The sequence below is a fragment of the Piliocolobus tephrosceles genome, unplaced genomic scaffold (assembly GCF_002776525.5).
Source record: "Piliocolobus tephrosceles isolate RC106 unplaced genomic scaffold, ASM277652v3 unscaffolded_110, whole genome shotgun sequence".
NCBI lineage: Eukaryota > Metazoa > Chordata > Mammalia > Primates > Cercopithecidae > Piliocolobus > Piliocolobus tephrosceles.
Genome location: NW_022292088.1, coordinates 1,299,885 through 1,316,612, shown reverse-complemented (window position 1 = coordinate 1,316,612; position 16,728 = coordinate 1,299,885). Strand labels below are relative to the sequence as shown.

The 16,728-nt window shown below is 40.8% G+C and overlaps 1 protein-coding gene across 2 annotated transcripts in view; it reads left to right on the top strand.

Moving 5' to 3' along the window:
* The window catches only part of LOC111529156 (neutral alpha-glucosidase C), an 84,352-nt gene that overhangs the window by 30,833 nt on the left and 36,791 nt on the right, over positions 1-16,728 (top strand). For both annotated transcript variants that reach the window (XM_031935014.1, XM_023196001.2), the window contains exons 8-11: positions 10,793-10,859; positions 12,491-12,587; positions 14,249-14,429; positions 14,659-14,812. In XM_031935014.1, the coding sequence (XP_031790874.1) occupies positions 10,793-10,859; positions 12,491-12,587; positions 14,249-14,429; positions 14,659-14,812 (499 nt within the window). The remainder of the gene's footprint in view (positions 1-10,792; positions 10,860-12,490; positions 12,588-14,248; positions 14,430-14,658; positions 14,813-16,728) is intronic.

Below are 16,728 nucleotides of genomic sequence, written 5' to 3'. Positions count from 1 at the left end.
TCGAGACACCTGACAAAAACAAGCAATGGGGAAAGGATCTCCTATTCAATAAATGGTGCTGGGAAAACTGACTGGCCGTATGCAGAAAACTGAAACTGGATCCCTTCCATACACCTTATACAAAAATTAACTCAAGATGAATTAAAGACTTAAATGTAAAACTCAAAACCGTAAAAACCCTAGAAGAAAACCTAGACAATACCATTCAGGACATGGGCATGGGCAAAGACTTAATGATGAAAATGCCAAAAGCAAATGCAATAAAAACCAAAATTGACAAATGGGACCTAATTAAACTAAAGAGCTTCTGCACAGCAAAAGATATGATCATCAGAGTAAACAGGCAACTTACAGAATGGGAGAAAATTTTTGCAATCTACCCATCTGACAAAGTGCTAATATCCAGAATTTACAAGGAACCTAAGCAAATTTACAAGAAAAAACAACCCCATCAAAACGTAGGCAAAGGATATGAACAGACAGTTCTCAAAAGAAGGCATTTGCATGGCCAACAAACATATGAAAAAAAGCTCATCATCACTGATCATCAGAGAAATGCAAATCAAAACCACAGTGAGATACCATCTCACACCAGTCAGAATGATGATTATTAAAAAGTCAAAAAACAATAGATGCTGGCGAGGCTCTGGAGAAATAGGAACACTTTTACACTCTTGGTGGAAATGTAAATTAGTCCATTGTGGAAGACAGTATAGTGATTCCTCAAGGATCTAGAACCAGAAATACCATTTGACACAGCAGTCCCATTACTGGGTATATACCCAAAGGAACATAAATCATTCTACTATAAAGACATATGCACATGTATGTTTATTGCAGCACTATTTACAGTAGCAAAGACATGAAACCAACCCAAGTGCCCATCAGTGATAGACTGGATAAAGAAAATGTGGGACTGGGTGTGTGGCTCATGCCTGTAATCCCAGCACTTTGGGAGGCCGAGGCAAGCGGATCACCTGAGGTTGGGAGTTCGAGACCAGCCTGACCAACATGGAGAAACCCTGTCTGTACTAAAAATACAAAATTAGCTGGGCATGGTAATGCACGCCTGTAATCCCAGCCACTAGGGAGGCTGAAGCGGGAGAATCACATGAACCTGGGAGGTGGAGGTTACAGTGAGCCAAGATTGCGCCATTGCACTCCAGCCTGGGCAACAAGAGCGAAACTCCATCTCAAAAAAAAAAAAAAAAAAGAAAATGTGGTGTGCTGTGGCTGGCAAGATGGCCACACAGCTCCGGTCTGCAGCTCCCAGCAAGATCAACGCAGAAGACAGGTGATCTCTGAATATCCAACTGAAGTGTCTGACTCATCTCATTGGGACTGGTTAGAGAGTGGGTGCAGCCCATGGAAGGTGAGCCGAAGCAGGGTGGGGCATTGCCTCACCCAGGAAGCACAAGGGATCAGGAAACTCCCTCCCCTAGCCAAGAGAAACCATGAGAGACTGTGCTGTGAGAAATCGTGCATTCTGGCCCAGTACTACATTTCTCCCATTGTCTTGGTAACCCGCAGACCAGGAGATTCCCTCAGGTGCCTACAACACCAGGGCCCTGGTTTTCAAGCACAAAACTGGGCGGCTATTTGGGCAGATACCAAGCTAGCTGCATGGTTTTTTTTAAATACCCCAGTGGCGCCTGGAACACCAGAACTGTTCACTTTCCTGGAAACGGGGCTGAAGTCAGGGAGCCAAGTGGTCTAGCTCAGCAGATTCCAATGCCACGGAACCCAGCAAGCTAAGATCCACTGACTTGAAATTCTCACTGCCATCACACCAGTCTGAAGTTGACCTGGGACACTCAAGCTTGGTGGGACGAGAGGCGTCCACCATTACTGAGGCTTGAGTAGGCAGTTTTCCCCTCACAGTCTAAACAGAGCCACCTGGAAGTTTGAACTGGGTAGAGCCCACTGCAGCTTCGCAAAGCTGCTATAGCCAGACTGCCTCTCTAGATTCCTCCTGCCTGGACAGGGCATCTCTGAAAGAAAGGCAGCAGCCCCAGTCAGGGGCTTATAGATAAAACTCCCATCTCCCTGGGACAGAGCATCTTGGGGGAAGGGGCAACTGTGGGTACAGCTTCAGCAGACTTAAACGTTCCTGCCTGCCAGCTCTGAAGAGATCAGTGGGTCTCCCAGCACAGTGCTCGAGCTCTGCTAAGGGACAGACTGCCTCTTCAAGTGAGTCCCTGACCCTCATGCCTCCTGACTGGAAGATACCTCCCAGCAAGGGTCAACAGACACCTCATACAGGAGAGCTCCGGCTGGCATCTTCTAGGTGCCTCTCTGGGATGACGCTTCCAGAGGAAGGAACAGGCAGCAATCTTTGCTGTTCTGCAGGCTCTGCTGGTGATACCCAGTCAAACAGGGTCTGGAATGGACCTCCAGCAAACTCCAGCAGACCTGCAGCAGAGGGGCCTGACTGTTAGAAGGAAAACTAACAAACGGAAAGGAATAACATCAACAAAAAGGACATCCACACGAAAACCCCATCCGAAGGTCACCAACATCAAAGACCAAAGTAGGTAAATCCATGAAGGTAAGGAAAAACCAGCCCAAAAGGCTGAAAATTCCAAAAACCAGAATGCCTGTTCTCCTTCAAAGGATCACAACTCACCAGTGAGGTAACAAAATTAGATGGTGAATGAGTTTAATGAATTGACAGAAGTAGGCTTCAGAGTACTTCAGAAGTAGGTAATAACAAACTCCTCCAAGCTAAAGGAGCATGTTCTAACCCAATGCAAGGAAGCTAAGAACCTTGAAAAAAGGTTAGAGGAATTGCTAACTAGAATAACCAGTTTCGAGAAGAGTGTAAATGACCTGATGGAGGTGAAAAACACAGCATGAGAACTTCATGAGGCATACACAAGTATCAATAGCCAAATTGATCAAGTGGAAGAAAGGATATCAGAGATTGAAGATCAACTTAATGGAATAACGAGTAAAGACAAGATTAGAGGGAAAAAAATGAAAAAGTACGAACAAAGCCTCCAAGATATATGGGACTGTGTGAAAAGGCCAAACCTACCTTTGATTGGTATACCTGAAAGTGACAGGGAGAATGGAACCAAATTGGAAAACACTCTTCAGGATATTATCCAGGAGAACTTCCCCAACGTGGCAAGACAGACCAACATTCAAATTCAAGAAATAGAGAACACCACAAAGATACTACTTGAGAAGAGCAACCCTAAGACACATAATCGTCAGACTGACCAAGGTTGAAATGAAGGAAAAAAATGTTAAGGGCAGCCATAGAGATAGGTCGGGTTACCCACAAAGGGAAGCCCATCAGACTAACACCAGATCTCTCTGCAGAAGCCCTACAAGCCAGAAGGTGGGGGTCAATATTCAACATTCTTAAAGAAAATAATTTTAATCCAGAATTTCATATCCAGCCAAGCTAAGCTTCATAAGCAAAGGAGAAAGAAAATCCTTTACAGACAAGCAAATACTGAGAGATTTTGTCACCACCAAGCCTGCCTTACAAGAGCTTCTGAAGGAAGCACTGAATATGGAAATGAAAAACCAGTACTAGCCACTGCAAAAACATACAAAATTGTAAAGACCATCAACACAATGAAGAAACTGCATCAACTAATGGGCAAAATAACCAGCTAGTATCATAATGACAGGATCAGATTCACACATAACAATATTAACTGTAAATGTAGACAGGCTAAATTCCCCAATTAAAAGACACAGATGGGCAAATTGGATAAAGAGTTAAGACCCATTGGTGTGCTGTATTCAGGAGACCCATCTCACATGCAGAGACACACCCTATGTGTGTCTCAAAATAAAGGGAGGGAGGAATATTTACCAAGCAAATGGAAAGCAAAAAATAAATAAATAAGAAAGCAGAGGTTGCAATCTTAGTCTCTGATAAAACAGACTTTAAACCAACAAAGATTGAAAGAAACAAAAAAAGGGCATTACATAATGGTGAAGGGATCAATGCAACAAGAAGAGCTAACTATCCTAAATATATATGCACCCAATACAGGAGTACCCAGGTTCATAAAGCAAGTTCTTAGAGACCTACAAAGAGACTTAGACTCCCACAAAATAATAGTGGCAGACTTTAACACCCCATTGTCAATATTAGACAGATTAACAAGATGGAAAATTAACAAGGATACTCAGGACTTGAACCCAGCACTGCAGCAAGTGGACCTAATAAACATCTACAGAACTCTCCACCCCAAATCAGTAGAATGTACATTCTTCTCAGCACCACATTGCACTAACTCTAAAATTGACCACATAATTGGAAGTAAAATATTCCTCAGCAAATGGAAAATAGTGGAAATCATAACAAACAGTCTCTTAGAGCACAGTGCAATCAAATTAGAACTCAGGATTAAGAAACTCACTGAAAACCGCACAACTACATGGAAGCTGAACAACCTATTCCTGAATGACTACTGGGTAAATGACAAAATGAAGGCAGAAATAAGTAAGTTCTTTGAAACCAATGAGAACAAAAACACAATGTACCAGAATCTCTGGGACACAGCCAAAGCAGTGTTTAGAGGGAAATTTATAGCACTAAATGCCCATGGGAGAAAGCAGGAAAGATCTAAAATCGACACCCTAACATCACAATTAAAATAACTGGAGAAGCAAGAGTATATAAATTCAAAAGCTACCAGAAGACAAGAAATAACTAAGATCAGAGCAGAACTGAAGGAGATAGAGACACGAAAAACCCTTCAAAAAATCAATGAATCCAGAAGCTGGTTTTTTGAAAAGATTAACAGAATAGATAGACTGCTAGCCAGAATAATAAAGAATAAAAGAGAGAAGAATCAAATAGACATAATAAAAAATGATAAAGGGGATATCACCACTGATCCCACAGAAATACAAAATACCATCAGAGAATACTATAAACATATCTATGCAAATAAACTAGAAAATCTAGAAGAAATCAGTAAGTTCCTGGACACATACACCCTCCCAAGACTAAACCAGGAAGAAGTTGAATCCCTGAATAGAACAATAACAAGTTCTGAAATTGAGGCAGTAATTAATAGTCTACCAACCAAAAAAAAGCCCAGGACCAGACGGATTCACAGCTGAATTCTACCAGAGATACAAAAAGGAGCTGATACCATTCCTTCTGAAACTATTCCAAACAATAGAAAAAGATGGACTCCTCCCTAACTCATTTTATGAGGCCAGCATCATCCTCATACCCATACCTGGCAGACGCACAACAAAACAAGAAAATTTGAGGCCAATATCCCTAATGAACGTTGATGAGAAAATCCTCAATAAAATACTGGCAAGCCGAATCCAGCAGCACATCCAAAAGCTTATCCATCATGATCAAGTCAGCTTCATCCCTGGGATGCAAAGCTGGTTCAACCTACACAAATCAATAAACGTAATCCATCACATAAGCAGAATCAATGACAAAAACCACATGATTATCTTAATAGATCCAGAAAAGGCCTTCAATAAAATTCAACACCCCTTCATGCTAAAACTCTTAATAAACTAGGTTTTGATGGAATGTATCTCAAAATAATAAGAGCTATTTATGACAAACCCACAGCCAATATCATACTGAATGGGCAAAAGCTGGAAGCATTCCCTTTGAAAACCAGCACAAGACAAGGATGCCCTTTCTCACCACTCCTATTCAACATAGTAATTGCAAGTTCTAGCCAGGGCAGTCAGGTAAGGGAAAGAAATAAAAAATATTCAAATAGGAAGAAAGGAAGTCAAATTGTCTCGGTTTGCAGATGGCATGATTATATATTTAGAAAACCATATCATCTCAGCCCAAAATCTCCTTAAGCTGATAAGCAACTTCAGCAAAGTCTCAGGATATAAAATCAATGTGCAAAAATCACAAGCATTCCTATACACCAGTAATAGTCAGAGCACCAAATCATAAGCAAACTCCCATTCACAGTTGCTACAAAGATAATAAAACACCTAGGAATACAACTTACAAGAGATGTGAAGGACCTCTTCAAGGAGAACTACAAACCACTGCTCAAAGAAATAAAAGAGGACACAAACAAATGGAAGAACATTCCATGCTCATAGATAGTAAGAATCAATATTGTGAAAATGGCCATACTGCCCAAAGTAATTTATAGATTCAATGCTATCCCCATCAAGCTACCATTGACTTTCTTCACAGAATTAGAAAAAACTACTTTAAATGTCACGTGGAACCAAAAAAGAGCCCATATAGCCAAGACAGTCCTAAGCAGAAAGAACAAAGCTGGAGGTATCACGCTACCTGACTTCAAATTATACTACAAGGATACAGTAACCAAAACAGCATGGTACTAGTACCAAAACAGATGTGTGGACCAATGGAACAGAACAGAGGCTTCAGAAATAATGCCACACATCTACAACCATCTAATCTTTGACAACCTGACAAAAGCAATGGGGAAAGGATTCCCTATTTAATAAATGGTGTTGGGAAAACTGACTAGCCATATGCAGAAAACTGAAACTGGACCCCTTCCTTACACCTTATACAAAAATTAACACAAGATGAATTAAAGACTTAAACATAAGATCTAAAACCATAAAAATCCTAGAAGAAAGCCTAGGCAATACCATTCAGGACATAGGCATGAGCAAAGACTTCATGACTAAAACATCAAAAGCAATAGCAACAAAAGCCAAAATTGACAAATGGGATCTAATTAAACTAAAGAGCTTCTGCACAGCAAAAGAAACTATCATCAGAGTAAACATGTAACTTACAGAATGGGAGAAAATGTTTGTAATCTATCCATCTGACAAAGGGCTAATATCCAGAATCTACAAGGAGCTTAAACAAATTTACAGGAAAAAAACAACCCCATCAAAAAATGGACAAAGGTTCTGAATAGGCACTTCTCAAAAGAAGACATTTATGTGGCCGACAAACATAGAAAAAAGCTCATCATCACTGGTCATTACAGAAATGCAAATCAAAACCACAATGAGTACCATCTCACACCAGTTAGAATGGCAATCATTAAAAAATCAGGAAACAACAGATCCTGGAAAGGATGTGGAGAAATAGGAATGCTTTTACACTGTTGGTGGGAGTGTAAATTAGTTCAACCATTGTGGAAGACTGGTGATTCCTCAAGGATCTAGAACCAGAAATACCATCGGACCCAGCCATCCCATTACTGGGGATATTCCTAAAGAATTATAAATCATTCTATAAAGATACATTCACACATATGTTTATTGCAGCACTGTTCACATTAGCAAAGACTTGGAACCAACTCTGTCTATCACTAATAGACTGGATAAAGAAAATATGGCACGTATATACCAAGGAATACTATGCAGCCATAAAAAAGAATGAGTTCATGTCCTTTGCAGGGACATGGATGAAGCTAGAAACCATTATTCTCAGCAAACTAACAGAAGAACAGAAAACCAAACACCACATGTTCTCACTCATAAGTAGGAGTTGAACAGTGAGAACACATGGACACAGGGAGGGGAACATCACACACCAGGGCCTGTTGCAGGGTGGGGGCCTAGGGGAGAGAGCATTAGGAGTAATACCTAATGTAGATGATGGGTTGATGGGTGTAGCAAACCACCATGGCACGTGTATACCTATGTAACCTGCACATTCTGTACATGTATCCCAGAACTTAAAGTATAATAAAATAAACCAATAATAAAAATCAACATAAAAGTAACAAAATCCACTGTTCAGAGATTTAAAAAGAAAATGTGGTACATATACACCATGGAGTACTATGCAGCTATAAAAAGGAATGGAATTATGTACTTTGCAGGGACCTGGATGAAGCTGGAAGCCATCATCCTCAGCAAACTAGCACAGGGACAGAAAAACAAACACTGCATGTTCTCACTCGTAAGTGGGAGTTGCAATGAGAACACATGGACGTGGGAAAGGGAACATCACACACCAGGGCCTGTTGTGGGGTGGAGGGCGAGGGGAAGGAACTTAGAGGATGGGTCAATAAGTGCAGCGAACCACCATGGCACTTGCATACCTGTGTAACAAACCTGCACGTTCTGCACATGTAACCCCCCACTTTTTTTTAAGAAGAAATAAAAACAAAAAAAGGAGCCCTGACAGTAGATAGATTAGGTAGTGGTTTTGAGTCACAGACCCCTTTGCAAGAATCTGATGGAAACTATGAACTGTCTCTGTAGAAAAATTAAAATTGTTCATACTGTTTGAGGGAGTTAATGGACTCTAAAGCCCATCCAGGGACCCCAGAATAGTAGCCCCTGTATTATGCATTCAGGTGTTTTGGTTTTTTTTTAACATACAGTTGGCTAGATAATGGTGGCTCACGCCTGTAATCCCAACAGTTTGGGAGGCCAAGGAGGGAGGATTGCTTGAACCCAGGAGTTCAAGACCAGTCTGGGCAACATAGTGAGACTTGTCTCTATAAAAAATAAAAATAAATTAGCCAGGCATGGTGACATGTGCCTGTAGTCTCAGCTACTCGGAAGGCTGAGGCGGAAGAATTACTTAAGCCCAGGAGGTCAAGGCTGCAGTGATTGTGCCACTGCACTCCAGCTTGGCTGACAGAGCAAGACTCTGTCAAAAAAAACAAAAAAAACAAACAGGCTTGCTTTACAGAAGCTTTAATTATGAACCTAGAAATGGACAAAGAGTCATTTAAAGAAATATACATTTCACACATACACAATTTTTTAAAGTTTTTTATTCTAGGGAAAAGAAGACTTTTATAAAGCTGAGAAAGTTTATACCTTTGCTTCAAAAGATTATGGACCTGAGCAGTCATTGCCATCCCAGTTGACTTGACTTCTCAAACTAGAACAAGAATGTAGCTAGTAGTTTGGCTGATTGATTGAAGCAGGGGGTAAAGTGCCCATCTCAGCAAAAACAAATCTCTGCATAGGATCTCTTAAAACAGACCTAAGTTATTTGGTTCTAAATGTTTTGCCTCACATATTTACAAGAAAAAAAAATTTTTTAATTCGTACATATGTAAAGACTGCATTTTTCAAAGCACTTTTACATTTTGGTTCCTGTAGAGGTATTCATGTCAAGAGTTATGGCAGTTCCTCAAAGAATTAAACATAGAATCACAATATGATCCAGCAATTCCACTTCTGGGTCTATACCCAGAAGTGAAGACAGGGACTCAGATATTTGTATGCCCATGTTCATAGCAGCATTATTCACAATAGCCAAAAGGTGGAGGCAACCAAAGTGTGTCCATTGATGGATGAATGCCCAAACAAAATGTGATAAATACATGCAATGGAATATTATTTAGTCTTAAAAAGGAAGGAAGTTCTGATACATACTGCAACATGGATGAAACCTGAAGTTGTTATCCTAAGTGAAATAAGCCAGTTACAAAAGGACAAATTATATATCATTCTACTTGTAGGGGGTACCTAGAGTAGTCAAATTCATAAAGACAGAAAGTAGAATGGTGGCTGCCAGGGACTGACAGTGGGGGAAATGGGGAGTTGCTCTTTAATGGTCAAGGAGGTTCAGTCTGGGACGATGAAAAAGTTCTGCAGATGGGCAGTGCTCAGGGGCTTCCACAGAGACTGCCTCTACACCCCTGGGCACTGCCCTGGAAAAAAACAATGTTCTGGAGGCCGGCCATGGTGGCTCACACCTGTAATTCCAGCACTTTGGGAGGCCAAGGTGAGCGGATCACGAGGTCAGGAGATCAAGACCATCCTGGCTAACATGGTGAAACCCTGTCTCTACTAAAAATACAAAAATTAGCTGGGCGTGGTGGTGCATGCCTGTAATCCCAGCTACTTGGGTGGCTGAGGCAGGAGAATCGCTTGAACCTGGGAGTTGGAAGTTGCAGTGAGCCGAGATCACACCACTGCATTTCAGCCTGGCAACAAAGCGAGACTCTGTCTCAAAAAAAAATAAAAAATTTCTGGAGATGGATGGTGACAGTGTTATTGAGCAAAGGGGCTTGGCTTGCTGCCTGATGCACTAGAAACCAATACTATGACACCAGGTCTTTGAGAACAGAAAAGGTTTTTATTTTAGATTGACCAACAAGGAGATAGGAGTCCAGCTCAAATTTGTCTCTGTGCTGGCTTAAGGCAGTAATTTTATTAGAAAGTTTTAGGGAGTAGATTCTGGGATTATATTATAGCAGGTGGTTGGTGGAAGGAAAGGGAAGTCTGAAAAGTCCTCGGGCATGTGCAGTTATCTCTTCCTGCTTCCTCATAGGTTGCCTGTGCAAATTCAGAGGGAATTAGTATGAAATATGTGGTGGCAGTTCAGGCTATGTTGCCAGCAAGCTTGTTCTGCAGACTCTAATTGGCCATATTGGTTCCAACTCATTTCAGCCATTTTTTTAATCTCACAAGCAGAGGGTTTTAGCATTTCAGCAACTTGTTTTTTTTTTCTTATCTGCCATCTTATAAGCTCAAGAATTTCTGTTAATCACTGGCTTATTTAACTCTTTAGGGTACAGTTTCAATAGTTGCACCGCAATGTGAATGTACTTAAAGCCACTGAACCTGAACTTTATACTTGAAAATAGTTGAAATGGTAAATTTTATGTTGTGTATATTTTACCACAATAAAAAAAATATAGTCATGTCAGCTATGACTCATAAAGATGATTATTGACATGTGTATAGAACACAGATTTGATTTGTTAAATGTACTGACATTACACACTTATTCTAAAAGATGAACTCACTTTCTCAGTCTTTTAGAAAAAAAATCCAAATAAAATGTGCTATTGTGGTGAACACATTTGTTACGATTTGTAAACTCACTTTGCTCCCTTTTTTGTACCAACAGGAAAATCAAGAGGATCTGGGCCTGTGGGAAGAGAAATTTGGAAAATTTGTGGATATCAAAGCTAATGGTAAAATTGAAACTGGTGTAGTATTAAAATAGATCATTCCAAAAATGGCTGCGTAATTCTATCTAAAAGCCCCTTGATCTCTGGCACCTAAAACAGGTGACTTTAACAGAAGAACAGAAATCTCAGATCAGATTCGCTATCCTTCAATAATGCATTGCAACAGAGAAATAGCAATTATATGCCTTTTGTGGGAAGTGTAAAAGAAATATAGGCCACATGGAGCTTATGGTCTCGTGGAGGGGCCTAGGTCAGCACACTGCTTGCACTGTTCATTAGATAAGACAGCTACAAATTCCACATTCAATTTTTATGAGAGTCAAGTGATGAGAAACCCAAGTTCTAGAGCCCCTCAGTTGCAACATTTCAAGCCAATGGTTCTCAACCTTTTCCAGGCCCATCATTCACATGGGTATCACATTCCCATCTGTTACATTTCTCACCAGGCTTAGTGATGGAATTGGGATAGGGGGGCAAGTTTGTCTCTTTAGGAGTTGTCTTTCAGGTACTAGGGACTTACGCAGTTAGAAAAGTACTCATTTTCCTCTTTCCTCCTCCCTACTCTGTAGAATAACAAACCCTTTCTAACACCTTTAAAATTCCCATTCTAGCCGTCATTATCCACAACGTAGTATAATGATCAGGGCTGACAGAATGCCCCAAATTAAAAGTGGGGGCATGGGTTCTCAGGCCTTCCTTTCTATAACATCATAATCTTTTTATCTTTTGGTTTGTTTGTTTGTTTGTTTGAGCCAGGTTCTCACTCTGTCACCCAGGCTGGAGTGCAGTGGCATGATCATGGCTTACTGCACCCTTGAACTCCTGGCATCAAGTGATGCACCTGCCTCAGCCTCCCAAAGTGCTGCGATTACAGGAGTAAGCCACCATACCCGTCCGTGTCATAATCTTTTTTACCTTCTCTATAGCATCTCTTTTCTACAAGCTCCTACAAATAAGGACCATTTGATGTCAAATACTTTAACCTAGTGTAAATTAAAGTCCACGTTACACCTCCTAGTCATTTACATTTTTCTCGTAGCTCTAAAATAATTGCTAAATAAAGGACTTTGTCTTTGGTTAAAGGAAGTTTATATAATCACACTCACAGAGGAGGAATATTTTGAGGAACCAGTTATGGCCCTGCTGGTGCACTTGACGTTTGCATTCTCTATAGGCAGTCACAGATGAGACTGGCAGTAAGAATGAGTGATCAGGCACAAGACATTCAGTCATTTCATCTAGTGAAGACCGAAAATGCGCAATATCCTTTGCTTCCTAAGCAAAGAAATATGTGATAAGGAAAATTTCAATTAGGAAAAAAATCTAAAACTTTGTAATCATGTTTTATAGAGAGAAAAGAGATTTACTGGAAAGAGGAAACAGAGAGCTTCATCACACAGCTAAGGCAACAGAACTAATACGTGACCAGAACTTTGAGTTAAACATTTTTGTATCCCCACAACACCTGAATATAATATCTCACAGAGGGTCAGTACACAGCATTTGCTGATTGATCTAGCTGAGCCCAGGTCTCTCAGCCTCTAGTCTAGTTATTTCTCTGCACTCAGAATTAACTGAATCTCCTTACGTGAGTGTCCTTTCAAAAACAAAACTTGATATCCTGGTTTCTACAGGTCCTTCTTCCATTGGTTTGGATTTCTCTTTGCATGGATTTGAGCATCTCTATGGGATCCCACAACATGCAGAATCACACCAACTTAAAAATACTGGGTAAGTGAAAACAAGACTTCTTATGGGAGGCTCTGGTTTCTGTATTGAGATGATTTGAAAACATTTTGTTAGCTGTCTGAGCCAGTGCTAATATGTACCAGGCCTTTTCCTCCTTTATATTGCTTGTGGATATTTAAGAACCCTCCTTGAATGATCACTCAGAGCAGTGGTTTTCCTTTTTTTTTTTTTTTGAGACGGAGTCTTGCTCTGTTGGCCAGGCTGGAGTACAGTGGCACGATCTTGGCTCACTTCAACCTCCACCTCCTGGGTTCAAGCAATTCTCCTGCTTCAGCCTCCTGAGGAGCTGGGACTACAGGTACCTGTCACCACGCCTGGCTAATTTATTTTGTATTTTTAGTAGAGATGGGGTTTCACCACATTGGCCAATCTGGTCTCGAACTCCTGACCTTGTGATTTGCCCACCTTGGCCTCCCAAAGTGCTGGTATTACAGCTGTGAGCCACCGTGCCTGGACGGTTTTCCATTTTTATTTATTTTTTCTATGGTAAAATTAGATAACTGTAAAAACTATAGTACTGAACCTAGAAATACAGAAGAAGTAAAATTACGGAGCTGCTGTGATCAGAGTAGAGGGAAGATCTTTATCCCCAGGTTTCACTTCTACCTCTCAAGGCCTTTTATGGAACCCTAGGAGAATATATTGTGAAAAATCACTGACCTAGAAAAAGTCTTTTACCAAAATGGGAGAGTGAGCCAGAGAATGGAATGATGTGGCATCTGGTCACCTTTAGTTCCCTCAGGGATATCATGTCAGACTAACACTGTAGACAAATAGATGCCAGAGGCATCAGATTAAGAGGAAACAAAACCAAAGAGAAACAGAGTCTGATAAGGTTGCCAGGTTCAGGTGCTGTTTACTTTCAGGTAGGCATAGTGACAAGTCCAGCAGAAACTGTGCTGCTCTCACACTGATTTGAGCTCTGTGCTGCCTCCCCCAATTCAGTTCCCCATCTTCCCCTGCTAAGCACTGTGGAAGCCTGTTGGACACAATTCTTTTAACTGCAGAGAAATACTCACAAAATTCATCAGTGGATACTTACTGTGTGCTTGCTGTTGTGGAGTATTCATTGGAGAGAGTCCTCCACTCAAAGGATATTTAGGCCGGGCACAGTGGCTCACGCCTGTAATCCCAGCACTTTGGGAGGCCGAGGTGGGTGGATCACTTGAGGTCAGGAGTTTGAGACCAGTCTGGCCAACATGGGGAAACCTCATCTCTAGCAAAAAATACAAAAATTCGCTGGGTGTAGTGGTGCGCACCTGTATCCCAGCTACTCAGGAGGCTGAGGTGGGAGAAGTGCTGAACCTGGAAAGTGGAGGTTGCAGTGAGCTAAGATCGTGCCACTGCACTCCAGCCTGGGTGACAGAGTGAGACCCTGTCTGGAAAAAAGAAAAAGAGATTTAGAAAAGATGTGTAAGATGTGATTGTATGTGCTAATGTCACAGGAAGTGGTGCCAAAGGAGTCAAGGGAAGAGGACCACATTCACCCAAGTTGGGTCAGGAAATCTTTAGGGAAGTGGCAAGACTTGAGCCTTCAAAGATGCATGGGACCTAAGTGTTTTCAGAGAAGAGTAGAGCTATTCTATTTATTAATATTAATAATATATTTGTGATGGTAATTGATGATAATCTTTGTGTTTCAGTGATGAAGATGCTTACCGTCTTTATAACCTGGATGTCTATGGATACCAAATATTTGATAAAATGGGCATTTATGGTTCAGTACCTTATCTCCTGGCCCACAAACTGGGCAGAACTATAGGCATTTTCTGGCTGAATGCCTCAGAAACACTGGTGGAGATCAATACAGAGCCTGCAGTAGAGGTGAGCTATGGATCATGGCTACATGTCATACTTAAAGAAGAAGCAAAACCACTGCAGTGGAGTCATAGCTATCATCTTTGTAGTGGCACTTCTCTGCCACCAAAAGCTTGACAGTATAATCAGTGAATATCAGTAGTATCTACTAAAGGAACAGACTGTTACTTATATATGGCTGGATGTTGCAGGTTAAAGGGAAATTTCTCAAATTTTTATTCCGTTCTTTTTCCAGTATACACTGTCCCAGATGGGCCCAGTTGCTGCTAAACAAAAGGTCAGATCTCGAACTCATGTGCACTGGATGTCAGAAAGTGGAATCATTGATGTTTTTCTGCTGACAGGACCTACACCTTCTGATGTCTTCAAACAGTACTCACACCTTACAGGTATTTGCATGGAGAAGTGCCAATTTCTTGTTCTGTTATACATCCTATATCCCATGTGTTACTACTGTAAGTTAATATTTGTTGCACACTGTGTAGAATTTATAACTTACCCAAGCATTTTAATTAGCAAGCATTTCTGTTCCCATCCTCATCCCATTCAGTTAAGTAAAACATTGCACTGCGTCTAGAATGCTCCACTGTCTAATTCCTAATACTTACCATCTGCTTTCCTTGGAGCTTTTAGCCCCTGGGCTATCTCTACCTTTATCTCAGATGACCAGTATCCCAACTTCAACTTTTCTATGTTTTCTTCTCCATTAAAATATGCAACTGGCTTTAGCATGAGAGCATTTTATTTTAAAAGAATGCAAGCTTTTCTCTAAGATCAGAAACAAGACAAGGCATTGCATTTTTACCACTGTTTTTCAACATTGTACTAGAATTTCTAGCCAGAGAAATTAGGCAAGAAAACTAAATAAAAGACATCAAAATTGGAAAAGAATAAAAAAGATTATAGGAGATGATATGATCCTGTATATAGATAATCCCAAAGAATCCACAAAAAAATTACTAGAGGTAGTAAATTCAGCAAAGTTGCAGGGTACAAGATCAGTATATTAATCCGCTCTCACACTGCTATGAAGAAACACCCGAAACTAGGCAATTTATAAAGAAAATAGATTTAATTGGCTCCTGGTTCTGCAGGCTGTACAGGAAGCATGACTGGGGAGGCCTCAGGAAATTTAACAATTATGATGGAAGGCGAAGGGGAAGCAGGCACATCTTACCTGGTTGGAGCAGGAGGAATAGAGGGAGGAGGTGCCACACACTTTTAAACAACCAGATCTTGTGAGAAATCACTATCACAAGAACAGCAAGGGAGAAGTCCGCCCCCATGATCCAGTCACCTCCCACCAGGCTCCTCTTCCAACACTGGGGATTACAATTCGACATGAGATTTGGGTGGGAACACAAATCCAAACCATATCAATCAATAACGAAAAAAATTAGTTCTGTTTCTATATACCTTCAATGAACAATCCAAAAAAAATTAAGAAAACAGTTCCATTTACAATAACATCCAAAAGAATAAAATACCTAGGAATGCACTTAACGAAGGAGGTGAAAGACTTGTACACTGAAAAATATAAAACATTCCTGAAAGAAATTAAAGAATGCCTAAATCAATGGAAAGACATCCCTTGTTTGTAGGTTGGAAGGCAATGTTAAGATGGCAGTAATACAGAAAGTGATTTACAGATTTACTGCAGTCCCTATCAAAATTGCAATGACTTCTTTTGTAGTAGTGGAAAAGCTGATCTTCCATAGAATTGTAAAGGGACCTGAATAGCCAAAACAATCTTAAAAAAGAGAAACAAAGTTGGAAAATTTATACTTCTGATACGATGTAGCTGTGTCCCCACTCAAATCTCATCACGAATTCCCATGTTGTGGGAGAGACCTGGTGGGAGGTAATCGAATCGTGGGGGCAGATCTTTCCCGTACTGTTCTTTTGATAGTAAGTCAGTCTCATGAGACCTGATGGTTATAAAAAGGGGAGTTTCCCTGCACAAGCACTCTCTTTGTCTACTGCCATTCACGTAAGATGTGACATGCTCCTTCTTGCCTTCAGCCACGATTGTGAGGCTTCATGTGGAACTGTAAGTTCAATTAAACTTATTTCTTTTGTAGATTGTCCAGTCTCGGGTACGTCTTAAGCAGATTGAAAATGGAATACAACTTCTCAATTTCAAACTTACTTCAAAGCTATGGCAATCAAAAGAACATGCCACTGCCCAGACACAGTGGCCCATGCCTGTAATCCCAGCACTTTGGGAGGCTGAGGTGGGTGGATCACTTGAGGTCAGGAGTTTGAGACCAGCCTGACCAACGTGGTGAAAACCTGTCTCTACTAA